General features: G+C 39.9%; 1 protein-coding gene across 4 annotated transcripts in view; it reads left to right on the plus strand.

Moving 5' to 3' along the window:
* The first annotated feature begins 9,837 nt into the window (after positions 1 to 9,837).
* Positions 9,838 to 18,046, plus strand: part of mtor (mechanistic target of rapamycin kinase) — a 130,166-nt gene continuing 121,957 nt past the window's right edge. For all 4 annotated transcript variants that reach the window (XM_074642846.1, XM_074642847.1, XM_074642848.1 and 1 more), the window contains exons 1-9: positions 9,838 to 9,980; positions 10,421 to 10,563; positions 11,088 to 11,196; positions 11,892 to 12,124; positions 14,306 to 14,506; positions 14,636 to 14,770; positions 14,851 to 15,126; positions 16,695 to 16,803; positions 17,068 to 17,251. In XM_074642846.1, coding sequence (XP_074498947.1) covers positions 10,435 to 10,563; positions 11,088 to 11,196; positions 11,892 to 12,124; positions 14,306 to 14,506; positions 14,636 to 14,770; positions 14,851 to 15,126; positions 16,695 to 16,803; positions 17,068 to 17,251 — 1,376 coding nt within the window. In that variant the 5' untranslated portion in view covers positions 9,838 to 9,980; positions 10,421 to 10,434. The remainder of the gene's footprint in view (positions 9,981 to 10,420; positions 10,564 to 11,087; positions 11,197 to 11,891; positions 12,125 to 14,305; positions 14,507 to 14,635; positions 14,771 to 14,850; positions 15,127 to 16,694; positions 16,804 to 17,067; positions 17,252 to 18,046) is intronic.

Here is an 18,046-nt window from a genome sequence, read left to right on the forward strand (position 1 = left end):
ACTGTAAACTTATTTCAAAATTGTGAACTATGAACGTGAACTAGTTCATTTTAATCTGTCTGAACTCAACCTTGAGCTAGCTCTAGTGAAGTGGGAACTTGCACAACACTGACAGGTATATTCAGACAGACAGTGTGAGAAAAATAATGTGTTTTTTAACATTAAAGCATGAAAACATGTTCTAATAATCTAGTAACCCAAAATACAAGTATGAACCTAGAATTGAACATGACATATGTGCCCTTTAACATATTGAATCTCACCATAACAACAGGATTATCTATATACAGTGGCCTGTAGTAGAAATGATGAGTAATGTCTCCCTGGAAACACCAACACCATTTTAAACCAGAGGCACCAGTGTTCACTGTTATGCCTCCTGATTAGGGACTTTCTGATGTACAGTCAGGAGCCCAGTGTCAGAGAGAATCCTCTTTTCCATAAACTGGCCTTAGGTTTCCCTGCACCGGGATTCATTGATTAGCGTTTGATCCATACGTCTCACCAAGGGAAGGAAACACGATCAATAGGCTGACTCTGTCAGTCTGTGTGTGTGTGTGTGTGTGTGTGTGTGTGTGTGTGTGTGTGTGTGTGTGTGTGTGTGTGTGTGTGTGTGTCTGTGTGTGTGTCTGTGTGTGTGTCTGTGTCTGTAGCTGTGTCTGTAGCTGCCCTTGCTAAGTCAGGGAGCTGAGCACTGTGCCAAAAGACAAACTAAGCACTGTGACAAGAAAGTGCAGCATCATCTTGGCTCCCTCTTTTGCAGACTTGGTTCGACCCAAAATGGCTGCCCAGTTGCATTAGCTAATTGCACACTCCATTGTCTCTGTGCCACTTTGCACATTTTCATCTCACCAGCTGTGCTGATTCATTTCAGCCAGACGATTCAATTATTTAATTCTACCTCGACCATTAAGTTTGGACCTACCTGTAGCCATCAAAAGGATATCAAAGATTATTGATTATTGATCCTGACCTCCTTTATTGTATTTCAGAGGCTGTGGCAGGTTCAGTTTTAGAGCTAGAGTGGAGGTACATATATGATGAAACCAGAAAACCTAAGGAATCCAGTGGTAAGAACCATGTCATGCTAACTTGTCATGAAGGAGGCTCAGTAACGCTCCAAATTCAGCCTAAATTTTAGCAAGGAAAAACTGGCATGGCCATTTTCACAGGGGTCCCTTGACCTCTGACCTCAAGATATGTGAAAAAAATGGGTTTTATGGGTACCCACGAGTCTCCCCGTTACAGACATGCCCACTTTATGATAACGTGCAGTTTTGAGAAAAAGTATTCTAAAATGGTGTATTTGAATATTTCTGCATACTGGGGTCCCTAAACAGTCTTGGAATTGCATAAATTGATCATCACTGTACAGCTGAAACTCTTGTGGATCCAATGAGCCCAACTGTATTAATGTGTGATGATGTTAGTCCCCATAGGAGACATTTCATTTTAGTCAGACCATTTTTTTAAACTTGACCTCACTGTTTAAAATGACCTGTGGTGACCTCTAGGATAATCACAGCATCATGAAACTTTACAGCCACAAACTAAAGACCTAGAGCATTCAGAGGATGGATGGCTTCCTTAGGTAGACTGACAATAAGGATGTTTCTGAGCAGTTTCCAGAACAGAAGTGCTCGCCATCCGATTGCCAAAAAATGCAATTCCTGCAGAAATCTCCAAATGTCAAAAGTTTTTTAAACCAAATCCCAGCATGGCTTTTTCTATGGTGTTCATCAAGGTCTTGGTGTCTTAATGTGGTATTTTGGAGGGATTATTGATCATTTAAATCAGATTTTCTTTGATATAAGTAGGGGGGAGGGTGGCTTCAAGATAGGGGCTTCAAAATAGTTTGGGGACCACTGGTCTAAACTATACTGGAAAAACAAAGTTCGGAAACTTGTGTTTGGTGAATTATTTCTCTGTTGTTACAATGCTAATTGGAATTGTATTTTACATGGTTGGAAAGCCTATTTATGTACCTTCACAATGATGTCCAACTTGTAAGGATCATGCATTTGTGGGATGAGCAGCACAGCTGATTATGTGGGTAGCGCCCAAGAAAAATGTGCCAAAATGCTCTGCCAATGGTAAACAGTGTATTGTCATAAGGCTACCAGGAAGCCTGCAATGACTGCCCTTCACCGTCAGGCCCGTTTGCGCTGGTGTCGACAACACAGACAATAGAACCTGAACATGTGGGGGAATGTCATGTTCAGTGATGAGTCCAGGTTCTGTCTACGAAAGTTGGATGGCAGGGTCAAAGTATGGAGACGACACGGAGAACGCTATGCTGATTGTTGCACCGATGGAGTAACAGCTTTTGGTGGGGGCAGTGTCATGGTGTGGGGCGGCATCTCCCTCACTGGCAAAACAAGGCTTGTCATCATTGAAGGCCATCTCAATGCAGTGAGATATCGGGATGAGATTCTGCAGCCAGTGGCGATCCTATATCTCCACAATCTGGGACCTAACTTCATCCTCCAAGATGACAACGATCACCCCCACAGAGCCAGGGTTATCACAGACTACCTCCACAATGTGGGAGTAGAGAGAATGGAACGGCCTGCCAAGAGTCCAGACCTCAACCCAATTCAACACTTGTGGGATAAGCTTGTACGTGTTAGAGTGACCAACACAACCACGCTGGCTGACCTGCAACGAATCCTGGTTGAGGAATGGAACGCCATCCCACAGCAACGTGTGACCAGGTTGGTGACCAGCATGAGGAGGAGGTGCCAGGCTGTTGTGGCTGCGTATGGATCTTCCACCCGCTACTGAGGCTCCTGACGGTGTATTAAATGAATAAAGTGTAAAATAGCCAATATGTCTTGTTTGTTCCTTGTTACTGATAGAGAGTTCAATCATCCAATCCACCAAACAACTCAAAACAAGAGTCAATACCAACAGGAGAATACACTATTTACCATTGACGGAGCATTTTGTCAAATTTTTCTTGGGCGCTACCCACATAATCAGCTGTGCTGCTCATCCCACAAATGCATGATCCTTACAAGTTGGACATCATTGTGAAGGTAAATAAACAGGCTTTCCAACCATGTAAAATACAATGCCAATTAGCATTGTAACAACAGAGAAATAATCGACCAAACAAAAGTTTCCGAACTTTCTTTTTCCAGTTTATATGACATGAATGCAGGATAAGCATGGATGTAACCGCCCCCTCCCCCCTCCCCCCCCACCCACCAAAAAAAACAAAAACAAACATTTGCCCTTGCTTATTGAGGCTTTGATCTGTTGGTCAAATCCTCGAAAACATGAAAAAATGAATTGCAAAAAATTGCAAATATTCTATTTGACTATACTGTATGTTGCAGTTTTTGTTGTGGTCCAAGCTTGTATTTTAAACTTGCTGCACTAAGCTAATGAATTATCTACAGTATGACCATCGCTAGTGGAAAGCAATGCTCTTTTAATCTATGACAATGCTATCGTTATTTTTTTTCCTGAACTAGAATACCAACTAGCTTTCCGTAGTCAGTGAAGATCCTTCAAACTAAATTCAGTGTTCCCTTTGAACTAAAATAAAAAATCTGAACAAGATATGTGACTTTCAGGTATAGTAGGACACCTTAATGGTAGCCAACACAACATGGTAGGGCTACCATCACCCACTTTTGCTTCCAATGTAATCTGATTGGACTATTGGACTTGGATTGGATAGTGCACACATCCACAGGCGTGTTGCCGGTGCAGGTGGGTAGATCCATTAAGGTCAGGATACAGCGCTGGGCCATGGCCAGGTAGGGGATGAGAGCCGCCCCCAGCATCTAGAAGCAGATGTTACCTTATGAATCCTTGCCCAGGAATCTGTGACTCATACCAAATCCCTCCCTCTGCTTCAGAAAAACCCCTGAGAACCTGTGGAGCGAGGAAGTGGAGAAAAGGGAAAGAACATGGGGCTGTGGGGGGGTAAATCACGATGTGCGTGACAGAGGGAGGGAATGAAGAAGGTGGGAAGGATTAACAGATGGATGGATGGTATGAACAAGGTGGGTGGAGGAGTAGGTGCAGGAGTAAGCTCGCCTCTTCAACCTCTCCGCTCTCTCCTCCTTCAGCCTAGCTAGAATGACAGGCTTCATCATAGGGAAAATATTTCAAAAGCATGGCTGAGTGAGGAGGCATAGCAGAAAATAAACAGGAGCGACAGCAGAGGAATCAAAGCCTCGGACTGATGAAAGTGCTCCCACAACATCCTGCCTGTCACTTAGCAGAGGAGGCCGGCTGCCTGTTAGGACAAGAGCCCTTTGTGGCTGTGAGTGCGCATATGCATTTGTGGTACTCGAGTGGTTTTATGTGTGTGTTGAAGTCAAGTGACTGCATGTGTGTTTCATCTTTCTTTTCCTCTCTCCAGTGAAAGCGTATGTCTAAAAGAAAGGTGCCGATTGAGTGAATGGATGTCTCATCAGTGAAATATGTCTGGCTTGGCCAGGCCTCAGAGGGAGAGGGGCCCTTGGGTGCAAACATAGGGATCTGCACCCCCTCCCAGCGTTGTTACATTTCATTTCCCACCCTCTCGCTCCCTCACCTTCTCATTTTCTCCATGTAAAGTGCTGTAAGGCTGTCGAGCTCTCTTTTAGCTACTCCTCCCTCTGCAAAACCACATCACACACACATTAACATGCACATTTGCACATGTGTGATGCACACACACGAACACACCGCTGCACGCTGTTACATTATCAGCCTGATTGGGGTTTAATTAACTTGATGTAACTTTGCATGTTAATTACCAAATCTCTCAGCAATTATATCTGCAATAAGAAAAAAGGTGGATTCGTGACATTTGCCATTATGTTCCCAATTTCTTGTGATCATAATGGAGAGTAATAAAACAGCTTCATCCAATCCCTTCGCAAAAAAAGGTTTATTCAAGCGTGCAATTAGTATACTTCTGCTTTCAGTTTACTTTTTATGTACTTATCAGAGATATACCCAACAAAATTATACTTAAGTATACTTGGCTTATACTGACAAGTATATAGAAAAGTGTAAATATACTTGGCTTATACTGACAAGTATACAGAAAAGTGTAAGTATACTTAGCTTATACTGACACGTTTACAGAAAAGTCTAAGTATACTTGGCTTATATTGACAAGTATACAGAAAAGTCTAAGTATACTTGGCTTATACTGACAAGTATACAGAAAAGTCTAAGTATACTTGACTTATTGACAAGTATACAGAAAAGTCTAAGTATACTTGGCTTATACTGACAAGTATGTAGAAAAGTCTATGTATGCTTGGCTTATACTGACAAGTATAAAGAAAAGTCTAAGTATATTTGGCTTATTGACAAGTATACAGAAAAGTCTAAATATACTTGGTTTATACTGTTAAGTATGCATAAAAAGTCTAAGTATTCTTGGCTTATACTGACGAGAATACAGAAAAGTCTAAGTATACTTGGCTTATACTGACAGGTATACAGAAAATTCTAAGTATACTTGGCTTATACTGACAAGTATACAGAAAAGTCTAAGTATACTTGGCTTATACTGACAAGTATACAGCAAAGTGTATGTATACTTGGCTTATACTGACAACAAGTATACAGAAAAGTCTAAGTATACTTGGCTTATACTGACAAGTATGCATAAAAGTCTAAGTATACTTGGCTTATACTGACAGGTATACAGAAAATTCTAAGTATACTTGGCTTATACTGACAAGTATACAGAAAAGTCTAAGTATACTTGGCTTATACTGACAAGTATACAGCAAAGTGTATGTATACTTGGCTTATACTGACAACAAGTATACAGAAAAGTCTAAGTATACTTGGCTTATACTGACAACAAGTATACAGAAAAGTCTAAGGATACTTGGCTCATACTGACAAGTATACAGAAAAATATAAGTATAAGTATACTTGGCTTATAGTGACAAGTATACAGAAAAGTCTAAGTATATTTAGCTTATGCTTACTTTTTTATAGAGTAGCCTAGAGTGTGTGAGAGTTTGTAAACGTATGTTTTGATATGAATTTACTTCAGGCATGCGAGAAAAACACATTTTCATCACAAAACATCAAGTCAAATAGCAAAAGGAGCAAGTCTCTTTATGTAATACATAAATCATTGGCTAAGTACCTTAAGTTGGAGAAAACTGCAGTATACCTGCAGTAAAAACTATTAAACTAGTAGTTTACTGAGAGTATACTTTAAAGTGTAATTTCATAAACTAAAACGTGGGCTACACGTATATAACTAGTAAACTTAGATGTAAACTAGTTGTGCACTCAAAGATTACTATTCTTACACTTAAAGTACACTGATCTAAAAGATAGAAACAGTGGACCAATTTAGTCCCAAGAAGTATTGAAGTAGTACACTTGCAAGTATGTAACTAGTACATCAATATTAGTATACTTACTACATAAAGTAAACTTGGAAAATATATTTTACTTAAGTTTACTTCATATATAACTTGTAATGTACTACTTTATCGTAAGGGATATACAAGACTGCACAAAATAGTTATTTATTTAACTGATGCTTTTATCCACTTACAATAAGTGCAGATACAACCCCAAAAAGTGCATCAACTTCAAGTATACTGCCCCAAGTGCTACATTTAATTAATTCATACTTTTTATTCAAAAGCAAAAGAAGACCCATTAATCTGAAATCCTAGCTGCAAGATTTTTATTATAAGGTCATAAAAGTCTATGAATATGTTATTTTTACTAGAATAAAAGGATGGCATCAGTATAAAAACTTAAGAGTTTTATCATTTAATAAACACATTCGTTGTCAGTTTTACTGTGTATGTGTCAAGGTGATCCATTCACTAGGAACAGCAACTGCTTCTAACACTCTTACACTAAATTAAATAGAGTTCAAAGGCAGGTTATTTCAAGACTACTTCAAACCAGATGCTCATGCATGGTATTATCCATCACATTAAGTGTTGGTCTATGGAAGCTTGTAAAGAGCAAGTTTAGCTCAGCTGCAGTTTTTGTGCTCATCAGACTTCAATGCGGCTGCTGCTCTGGTTATTAACCGTGAGTAAATCAGAGTTTAATTCAGCATTTAACCCACTGAGAACAGCGATCCCGACAAATTTTACTGTCTTTCAGAGTAATTTTAATGTCTTTAACTGCTACAGCAGGTTCAGTTTTAGAGCCAGAGCTGGTGAAGCTACAGATATCATATGAAACTAGAAAACCTAAGGAATCCATCGGTACTAACCATGCCATACTAGCTTGTTGGGAAGGAGACTAAATAGCAGTCCAAATTTAGGCTACATTTTGGAGAGGAAAAAGTGGCATGGCCATTTTCAAAGGGGTCCCTTGACCTCTGACCTCAAGATATGTGAATGAAAATGGGTTTCTATGGGTACCCACGAGTCTCCCCTTTACAGACATGCCCACTTTATGATAATCACATGCAGTTTGGGGAAAAAACCATGCCGTTTTTTGAATGTAGTATAAATGTGTTATTTTCTGTTTCCAGAACAGAAGTGCTCGCCATCCAATTGCAAAATGTCAAAATCACAGCATGGCTTTTTCTATTGTGTTCCTCAAGGTCTCTGTGACTTAATGTGGTGTTTTGGAGGGAATATTGATCATTTTTATCAATTGTCAAGTGAAATTTAAAGTTAAATTTAGCACCAAATCTGTGTGACAAATGGTATCAACTTAAAATTGTTCAGTGATACTTTCATGATGCAGTGCAAAACTGACTAAAGAAAGTATTTTTCTTTTTATGTGATGTTCTATGTTTGTTTGTTTTTTTTGCCTGAAAGTAACCTAAGGAAAGGAATAAAAAAAAAAAAAAAGGACCCACTCGCAGAGAGTCCTGCTTGTCAGTCTGCTGGGAGTGCGGTAGATGCAGATGAGTCCATTTAAACATCCATTAAAAACTCTAGTGTCAGTTCTTTACATTGTCCGTAGATGGACAGGTAGACTGAAAGATGGCTGAGACCCAGCTGTTACAAACAGAAAAACATACTCTTACAACTGGCACAACAACTGAGCAAATCAGTGATGTCAATAAAATCTTTTTGTCAAACGACTCTTCATTATAGGTTACATTTTTCTATCCTGAAATTAAATTACTCACCCTTTTGCATGGAGCTTCCAGTATATACTTCAGCTATACTTCCAGACTGGGAACACTGGTATACCTGGGTCATTAAATGAGTGGAATGTTTGCTTACCAGAGGAAACATCTATCATACCATTATCTCAACCTAATGATGACAAGAATGTAAAAGAAGATGGTAATTATGGTTCAATCTGATGATGATAATGCATTTGACATTTAGGGTACAATTTCCTGCAAGTGAAAAACAACAGGGTGTGTTGCACTGTGTTAAATGTCACCGTTCAGACATGGAACTACATGCAATCAGATACATTCATCTCAGTAATAAAAGCTGGTTGTTTACTTGGACAATGTCTCCCCCCTGAGGCTAAATATTATTTACTGTGAAGAGAAAGAAAACACCAACACGTGTACATTCTTATACATTCATGGCCCGCTGAGTGAGTGCAGATAGTTTATCTGTAAGGAATTAAATATGGAAAAACAGTAGCCTAGTTATTAATCACATACAGTGTGAAATCATGTGAGGGTGGCCTGAATATAGTTGAATTAAGAAGGAAAGAGTCTTGAAGGAGGAGCAAATAGTGTATTGATTCTCACAGTGTTCAAAAAAGCTTTTGACATTTGAATAAAATTGTTAACAATGCCTGTTTTCTTAAGTAGTTAACAAGCCATCTTTCAATTAGACAAAGAAGCACGTAAAAATTAAGAAATAGGCCTACAATGTCCCAACCAAATTTATGAAACTTTAAACTACTGTATATTTAAGGTATTTAGTTGAGGTATTAAGTTGATATCTGATCGATATCAGCAGATATTTTGACGTATCATAGCTTGAAAGGTATATAACAACACATAAAATAATGTCTCTTTAGCATTGAAGTGTCTCGGAAAGCCACATCATTGTCTTTGTGGAACACCCGAATGGAGTCAATAGTATCCATCTGCGGCTTGCAAGATGCACCTTGAGAGCAGCTATCTTTAATGTTATTTTTGCATTAATAATATGGAGGGCGGAACCTGCCAAAATCTAAAATAAATGAATAAATAAATAAATGACAAAATGCAAAAATAATATCACAAATAAATGCAGCCATTAATTAAATTGATAAAATGTGACAAAAATTGATATTTAGATTTTAATTTTCTCCTTTATTTATTTATCTATCTTTATATGAATTCTCTTATTTATTCACTCTTCTGTTCAATTTCCCCTTTTAATTATTTATGTACATATTTGTATTATTAGTATTTTTTTTGCATTTATTTTTATTTATGTTTGCACTTCTTTTTTATTTATTTTATATTTATTTTTAAATGCATGTATTTATTTATTTCTGCATTGCATTTCAGCCCTTATTAATTTTCCCAAACTTATTTATTTCTCTATTCTTTTCTTTATACATTTCTTTTTTAATTTCTTTATGCATTCTGCCTCATTATGCAAGTGAGGGGTCTGTCTTTCAGTGGTATTATTATCGTATTATTCATAATGTAAAACGTACAATATTTCTCTTTTGAAGTTTGTCCGTCTCTGGAATGCAGAGGAATAAAGTATAAAGTATTACAAACACAACTGTTCAGGTAAAGAGTCAGCTGTACTACTGTAGCGGCAGAGTACAGAGTAAAGTACAGAGTAAAGGCAGACTACTGTACTCAAGGACATCTGAGCTACTGTATGCGCTGAGAGCTCTGCGCAGGCTTCTCAACGCAACACGACTTTCGTGAAGCGTGCTGACCGTACCCTACCGGAGACGGTCACAATCAACTCAACTCAACCGACTCAACACACCGAAACCACCGCTGGCTAACGTTTCCCGGTGCTAGCCAGATAGACGTGCAATGAGAGATATTCTGCAAGAGCCGAATAACAACTAAGTGGCCGTCATAATAGCAGAAACACGTAAGTGAGCGACTTCACTGTCGTGCTAACGCGCTGCTACAGTAGATAGCATAACGTTAGCACTAGCCAACATTAGCTAAACACAACCAGCATGATCCACTCATCTGGCTCTCTGGATCAACCTGGACCTCACCTGCATCACTGGGACGTGTCAGTTTTACACTAGTGGTGTATAGGATATCATTTAGTTTAGTTTAATGTAATATCTCTTTTTAGTGTATTTAAAAGGTTGGAAATTAGTTTCAAAAGCTAAGCACGTTAGCTAGCTGTGACGTCAGCTAACAACAACATTGATCTGTGTAAACAACCCAGGACAAATCTACTCTCTTTCCATGATTGGTCTTTCTGATTGTTATTCTTTTTCTTTGTTTGCATTTCTTTTGATCACCCCAAACAATCAAGTGAAGGCATGTGTCCATGTTATTGGTCTTTTATTGCAGATTAGGCCATCCAAATGGTGATCATGTCAGGCACAGCCACTGTGCTGCAACAGTTTGTCAGCGGGCTGAAGAGTCGAAATGAAGACACCAGAGCGAAATCTGCCAAAGATCTGCAGCACTATGTGACAACAGAGCTCAGAGAGGTAACAGCCATGATGATCATCATTACAATCCACTGTATACTGAATGAGTGTTGTTGCCCACAAGAGCTTCCCAGAGTCATCAGCTGTTCACAGCTAGATTTGCTTCACTCACTAGCCCAACAAAAATCTATTGAGTGGCTGATATATTTTGGAATCCGCCTGTCACAGGTGGAGAAAAAAGTTCATTTCAAACCCAGAGTAAAAGTTTCTGTGACACACTTGGACTCTGGCCATGTTTATCTTATCCTCTGATACAACGATGGGGATGCTGAAATAGAAACACTGATCAAATCACATTTAGAGTGTTTTTTTGTGATGGATTTTCTAGCTTGGACAATTTTTAAATACGTGGATTAGTTTACAGATGATATAAGAATGAGTGTCAGCTGTTTACACTGTTTCAGGAGTGGATATGAAGACTTTTTAGACACTTAGTTTTTTTTACCTTCTCCTACAAGTTTCAGTTACCAATCTTGCTTTTTCTATTTACATTGTTTGTGATGCTGGTTTTGTGTCGTCCACAGTTAAGCCAAGATGAAGCCACTACATTCTACGATGAGTTAAACCACCACATATTTGAGCTGGTATCCAGCTCTGATGTGAATGAGAAGAAAGGAGGGATTCTCGCCATTGGTAAGCCGTAAACATTGACATGCCAAATTTACTTTCAACCTTTCATTTATCTAAGGTCTGGTGGAATTTGCTTGAGATAAGTTACTGCCCTGAATGTATGTCACATGAAAATATGTATAATAGTATACACAGTAGGGATGCACCGATCCAACATTTTCAGTACCGATAGCGATACCTGGGCTTTGGACATCAGCCGGTACCGAGTACCGATCCAATACTAGTGTTTAATTAATAAGCTGTATGCCTCACTGTGAGGAAGTGACTGGAATCCTTCATTTATGTGTAAGGAAACATCAGGCTTGACTTAAACATTGCTTTATTCCTAACTTTGTAAAACAAAATGTAACAAATAAATACATAGATACATTTAGTGAATTGTTATTTATTATTAAAATAATCGTATACTAGCAACATTCTTGGTAAAACAGTAATTACAATTCAAGTGTAACCTTTTTAATGCAGCAACAAATTGGTCAAAACTTAAACAGGAATTAAAATTGCAGTATATAATGTATATAGTATATAAACATAGAATTGAATTTAATAAATCAGCCCCATTGTCACCGATACCCGATCCAGCTATTTGAGTCCGTATCGGCCCGATATCCGATCCAGTATTGGTATCGGTGCATCCCTAATACAAAGTATATGTGTGAAATGTAAATACATTACCGTGACTCAATCATTTGTTCCAGTGAGTCTGATTGGAGTCGAGGGAGGCAATGCCACCAGGATCAGCCGCTTTGCCAATTACCTGCGCAACCTGCTCCCCTCCAGCGACCCCGTGGTGATGGAGATGGCCTCCAAAGCCATGGGCCACCTGTCTATGGCAGGGGACACCTTTACTGCAGAGTATGTGGAGTTTGAGGTGAAGAGGGCCCTGGAGTGGCTGGGAGCAGACAGAAACGAAGGCAGACGCCATGCTGCAGTAAGTGACTAGCGGACGGCACGGACTGTGTTGTTTGTTGTTGAAATACCACCATTTCTCGGTGGTGTTTATGTGTGGTGGAGATGAGGGCGTAGGACAGTTTGACTACTTACTTTTTAAAGCAGCATTAGGCACATTCATGGCTAACTTTCCCTGGATGGAGAACTCACTCGTTGCATTTCAGGAGACAGTGTTGAATTTTGCTAGTAAAGGTGAAAATTACCTCCTTATTTATCTTCCAAAAATATTTTTTAAGTACATGATTTTTTATATGTGTATGTATATGCTTTTTGTCTACATCAAAACACAGACCAACAGTTTCAAACTTAGCCTTAAATGAACTGCTGTCTCAGCTAACAAACTCACTGAATAAGAAGATGTGGATGTGCTTGAGCTTGTCCGTTGTTGAACAGTAGATGTGAGTGATTAGTAAAAGCAGGGTTGGAAATTAGCACCAGCCACCAGCCAAATGATGGTAAATTAAGCAAGTGGCTGCTAGATTTGCTTCACTCACCAACCCAACAAAAATCTATTGAGTGGCTGATATATTTTGGACAAAAAAAAGTTCATTTCAAACCCTGAGTAAAAGTTTCTGTGACACACTTGGACTCTGGCCTTGTTTATCTTATCTGCAATTATTCTCTGATGCAACGATGGGGATGCTGAAATAGAAACACTGATCAAATCACATTTAGAGTTCTTCTTTGTGATGGATTTTCTAGCTTGGACAATTGTCAAATATGTGGATTAGTTTTCAGATGATGTAAGAATGAGTGTCAGGCTCTGACCCCCTCTAAAGGAAATTGATTGCTGATGTATTTTGTGGACAGCTATTCATGCCGACTCTGTGCAGACATCAATAGGAAGGATGGAAACGTTTGAGGCATGAATGCTGCTGTTAACCTTTTATTAAGCTTTAAAGTTTTGATTTGTCTGTTCGTGTTTGATTGTTCAATTTCTTGCCAGAAAATAGACCAAACTGATGGTTTCTCTGTTAGTTGAGTTTAGATGCTGTACTGTTTTGCAGTGAGATTGTGTGGTTTAGGTTGATAAAAGTTACCAGTGCAGCTCTAATTAGAAGACACTCTTGCTACGTCATGTATACCAACAACTCAGTGTGATTGTTTAAAACATAAATGTGATAAAGGTGGAGCCCATGTAAAAAGCATACATACATGATATGTTAATATATGTTATGTTGTGCATTCATGCTTATAAATTTGTAGTTGTAAGCACAGAAAGATGTCTGGAGTAATTTTATTTAAAGGACCAGTGTGTAACAATTAAGGGGATCTATTGGCAGAAATGGAATACAATATTAATAAGTATGTTTTCTTTAGTGTATAATCGCCTGATGATAAGAATCGCGTTTTCGTTACCTTAGAATGAGCCGTTTATATCTACATAGGGAGCGGGTCGTCTTCACGGAGTCCGTCACTTTGCACTGCCATGTTTCAACAGTAGCCCAGTACAGACAAACCAAACTCTGTTAACTTTTCCTGCTTGGGCCGGAGTCGATAAAGGTTACTTACTTCCTTTGCCGCCGCTCTCTCTCTTGCTTCAGCACTCACTTTCCACGTACACACACACTCAACGCGCTTTACTCTTACAACAGCTGGCTCTAGAGAGGGCCATTTGCATTTTCGTGTCCACCACCGTAGTAATCCTACACGCTTGGCACATGAGAGAAGTTGTCATCTGCAACCTTGCCGCTACATACTGCCATATCCTACACACTGTTCCTTTAAGTGGCACAATTGTATCCAAACACATTGATCTCTCACAGTCTTTTCACTGCATTTTCTTTGACTTGATTGTTTGATGGTGAATAGAAACAGAATTTTAGCAACTTATATAACATTATTTTGGTTAACAAATTGAAGATGATGTTTGATTTGAACGGAGAGAAGGGATAATGGTTGCCAAGCTTGCTTTGAAGAAGTTGGTAGTTGTTGAAGTTGACGGTCACACAAAAGACAATTACTTGAGAAGTGCAACAGTGCACACAATTTATTTCCAGTTGCACATTTTTTAAATTCTAAGGGTTGAACAGTAGAGCGTTGGAATCGTATATACTAACTGCTGTGTGATGTCTCAAAAGCACGATATTGACATGGAAAGAAATAAACCCAAGAAAGGCAATTAACGACCAGCCACAAAATGGTTTTCTGTCTTTTCCAGGTGTTGGTACTGAGGGAGCTGGCTGTGAGCGCGCCCACCTTCTTCTTTCAGCAAGTGCAGCCTTTCTTCGACAACGTCTTTTACGCAGTATGGGACCCCAAGCAGGCCATCCGAGAAGGGGCTGTATCTGCACTGCGAGCCTGTCTCATCCTGACCACACAGAGGGAGACCAAGGAAATGCAGAAACCACAGTGGTACAAAGTAAGACATTCCACTGTATCGTGGCAAATCACATTTTTTGTTCGTTTTTGTTTTGTGTACATGTACTTGCCAGGATAAAAGTTATGTTCTTGTAAAAGGCAACACAAGTGTTTGTCTTTTCTGTAACAGCAAACCTTCGAGGAGGCAGAGAAAGGCTTCGATGAGACTCTGGCCAAAGAGAAAGGGATGAATCGTGACGACAGAGTCCACGGCGCTCTTCTGATCCTGAATGAGCTGGTTCGCATCAGCAGCATGGAGGGAGAGGTGAGGGCTAAGTTCACCGCGGAAACATTCTCGCATCCACAAGCAAAGCATTCCTCTCACGGTCTTGTCTTCTATGACAGCGCATGCGTGAGGAGATGGAGGAGATCACCCAGCAGCAGCTGGTCCATGATAAGTACTGCAAGGAGATGATGGGATTTGGAGCCAAGCCCCGACACATCACCCCCTTCACCAGCTTCCAGTCGGTGCAGCCGCAGCAGTCAAACGCCCTCCTGGGCCTGCTGGGCTACAGCACGCCGCAGGGCTTCCTCAGCTTCGGAGCCACGCCGGCACCCGCCAAGAGCTCGCTGGTCGAGAGTCGATACTGCCGTGAGCTGATGGAGGAGCGATTCGACCAGGTAGATTTTACAGCACAGGTCTGGCTTTTCCCAGAATGCAAGTTATTTTGGTAATTGCTTGATCTGACAGTTGTTTTGTTCGTAATTTTTTTTTTGGGGAGCTCTGGGGAGCTCTGGGAGAGAAGTATACCATGCTATTAAATTTTTTTAATTTCACCAAATGATAGAAGTAGGTGATCTTTTGTGTCATTATTAGGGATGTCGTCATAAATGTGCCAAAAGGAGGCCCATTATACTTTTACTAACCCCCAACACAAAATGAGAAGATTATTAAACGGTTATTGGCTCTGATGGAATAATGTGTTCACTTTTATATTATTTATCAAAAGCATAATTGTGACGTTTCTTTAATGCACATCAAACCTTGCAGCTCTAAACTTTTCCCTGCATCTTGGCTTAGTGTTTCACGGCTTGCACATCAATTGTATGTACGTGCCATCTCACTGAAAACAAAAATGCTTAAAGCGTACCCCAGGGTTGGTGAAATCTGTTTCCCATTCTGCACAAGCCTTTCTCCACCTTGTGTTATTAGCTTGTATTTTACCAAGTTGCAGTCAAAATTGAGTTTCACTTCAAAATGAGGGCTGGCATAAGTTGTTTTTTGGATGAAGGGCAGCCCTGCAGTAAATGATGCTCTTGAAGTTGTGTTCAGGTTTTGTTTAGACTGCCAGAGAGGTGTTTATTGAACTATGGTGTGTTTTAGACCATAGTGACTGTATGGTGTTATTCTATTATAATGCATCATATTATTAAAGGCAGGGTTGACGATGTTATTCAGTATACACTTTTTGTTATATTGGTTGAAATGATCTTTACACCCCGACGGCGATCCATTACTTATGAGCTCTGTTAAAGGAGCGGAAAAGAGCCGTCATGTGTCTGTGAAGTAGTTACGATGCAGCGGTGCTCATGCATGTGTGTCGGGGGCGTTGCCTTAGAAGGAGCCTCGAGGGGAGGGGTGGGTGGGTTTAGAAGGAGCTCCTGAGGCGATGCTACTTTCAAATTATGCTAGCTTTCCAACATCGTCGACCCTATCTTTAAGTTTCCTGTTATTTTGTCCACTCCTAATATCAGTTTGGGGATGATGTGATTGTTTATCGATGTTATCTTACTGACTGTTAGAGTGATTGTTCCAACAGTGGCTGAGCTGGCTGTAAAAACTTCCCTTTAGTCTTGGAACCAGCACTCTGTTTTTGTGCTATAAATACTATTTAATTGTACAATGAAATTAGTTTTTTCAGCTCTATATTTGTCTAGGAGTTTCATCTCCCCAGTAAGTTCATATAGATAAACAAGTACAAACTAGTTCATAGGACTAGTAAGCTGTAAGCTGTAAGTTATGTTACAATCAAAAGTCACATTTTGAATAGAAATATCATTTTTGACAGTCAAGAAGTTGAAACTTAAGATTTCATGTTAGAAATAATGCTACTTAGCTCCCACAACATTGCAGCAGGCTCATGAAGAGATTTAACAAGTATGTGTATGAGGTCAACAACACAGTGCTGCTTTGAGCTCCAGATAAATCCTAGTTGACACAACTCGCGTTTACCATGTGCTTTGTTCAGGTGTGTCGGTGGGTGCTGAAATACAGGACCAGTAAAAACCCTCTAATCCAGATGACCATCCTCAACCTGCTTCCACGCCTGGCTGCCTTCCAGCCACATACCTTCACAGGTGGGTCAAGTTAATGTTTGATCCAGTTGAATCCATCTTTAATACAGTAACATGCAGCCATGCATTCTTTCCACTGGGCTTTTTGATGTTTATGGACATAAAAATTACCAATACCTTTTTGTCTTCCCTGTCCTGATATCAACGGGCTTGGCTATAATAAATGGCTTGTATTTTCTCACAGTCACAGTTGTTCTGCAGCCTATACAAAGCCCTACATCTGTGTTAAACCCTTTTTTCACTGTGGTTGTTCCATCCACTGTGCAGACCAGTACCTGTCAGACACTATGGGCTACCTGCTGGCCTGTCTGAAGAAGGAGAAGGAGAGGACGGCAGCTTTCCAGGCTCTAGGGCTGCTGGTAGTGGCCGTCAGAGCAGAAATCCAACCGTACCTCACGAAGGTCCTTGAGATCATCAAGGCTGCCCTGCCACCCAAGGACTTTGCACACAAGTCAGTGATTAAATACATGCTGTTGCCTTTATAGTCTCTGTCTTCCGCAAATTATATTTCTTCATATTCAGATATCAATATGTTTGATTTGTCTTTTTTATTTTGTGCATTTTAATTGTCTTTCTACACATTTTTAATCACTTTTGTTTCTCACTATGCTCTAACATCATTTTTGCTTCACATGTTTTAAAGGGATAGTTTGAGTATTTTGAAGTGGGGTTGTATGAGGTGCTTATCCATAGTCAGTGTATTACCTACAGTAGATGGCGGTCGACATGCCCCTAGCTTGGAGAAGCAGACAGGAGTTACCGCACGGAACCAAAGCAATGTACTGCCTAGACGGGGCCGGCAGCAAAACGTACTTCATCCACCGAAAAGAACGGCCCATCTAAAAAAAATCAATATCAGTTTAAGTGTACACTATATTTAGAATATTTTCACCGCTTTACCTTGCCGTGAGACAGCCTTTTCCGACATGGAACTGAAGCCGTTGTATCCATCTATGCTCTCGCCAAAGCCACCAGACTCCATTAAAAAATACCTGCAATTTTACCTCGCAGAACACGGGAGTTGCTGGTCTACTGCTGCCTCGGTTGTTAGTTTGTTTGTGCTATTGTGTTACTTTAGTTAATCCGTTTTTCTGCCGGCCAACAGCAGTACATTGCTTTGCTCCCTTGCCGGTAACTCCTGTCTATTTCTCCAAACTGGGGGCGTGCCGACCGTCATCCTCTGTAGATAATACTCTGACTATTGATAAGTACCTCATACAACCACACTTCAAAACACTCAAACTAT

Source organism: Sebastes fasciatus, chromosome 8 (assembly GCF_043250625.1).
Source record: "Sebastes fasciatus isolate fSebFas1 chromosome 8, fSebFas1.pri, whole genome shotgun sequence".
NCBI classification, from domain to species: Eukaryota; Metazoa; Chordata; class Actinopteri; order Perciformes; family Sebastidae; genus Sebastes; species Sebastes fasciatus.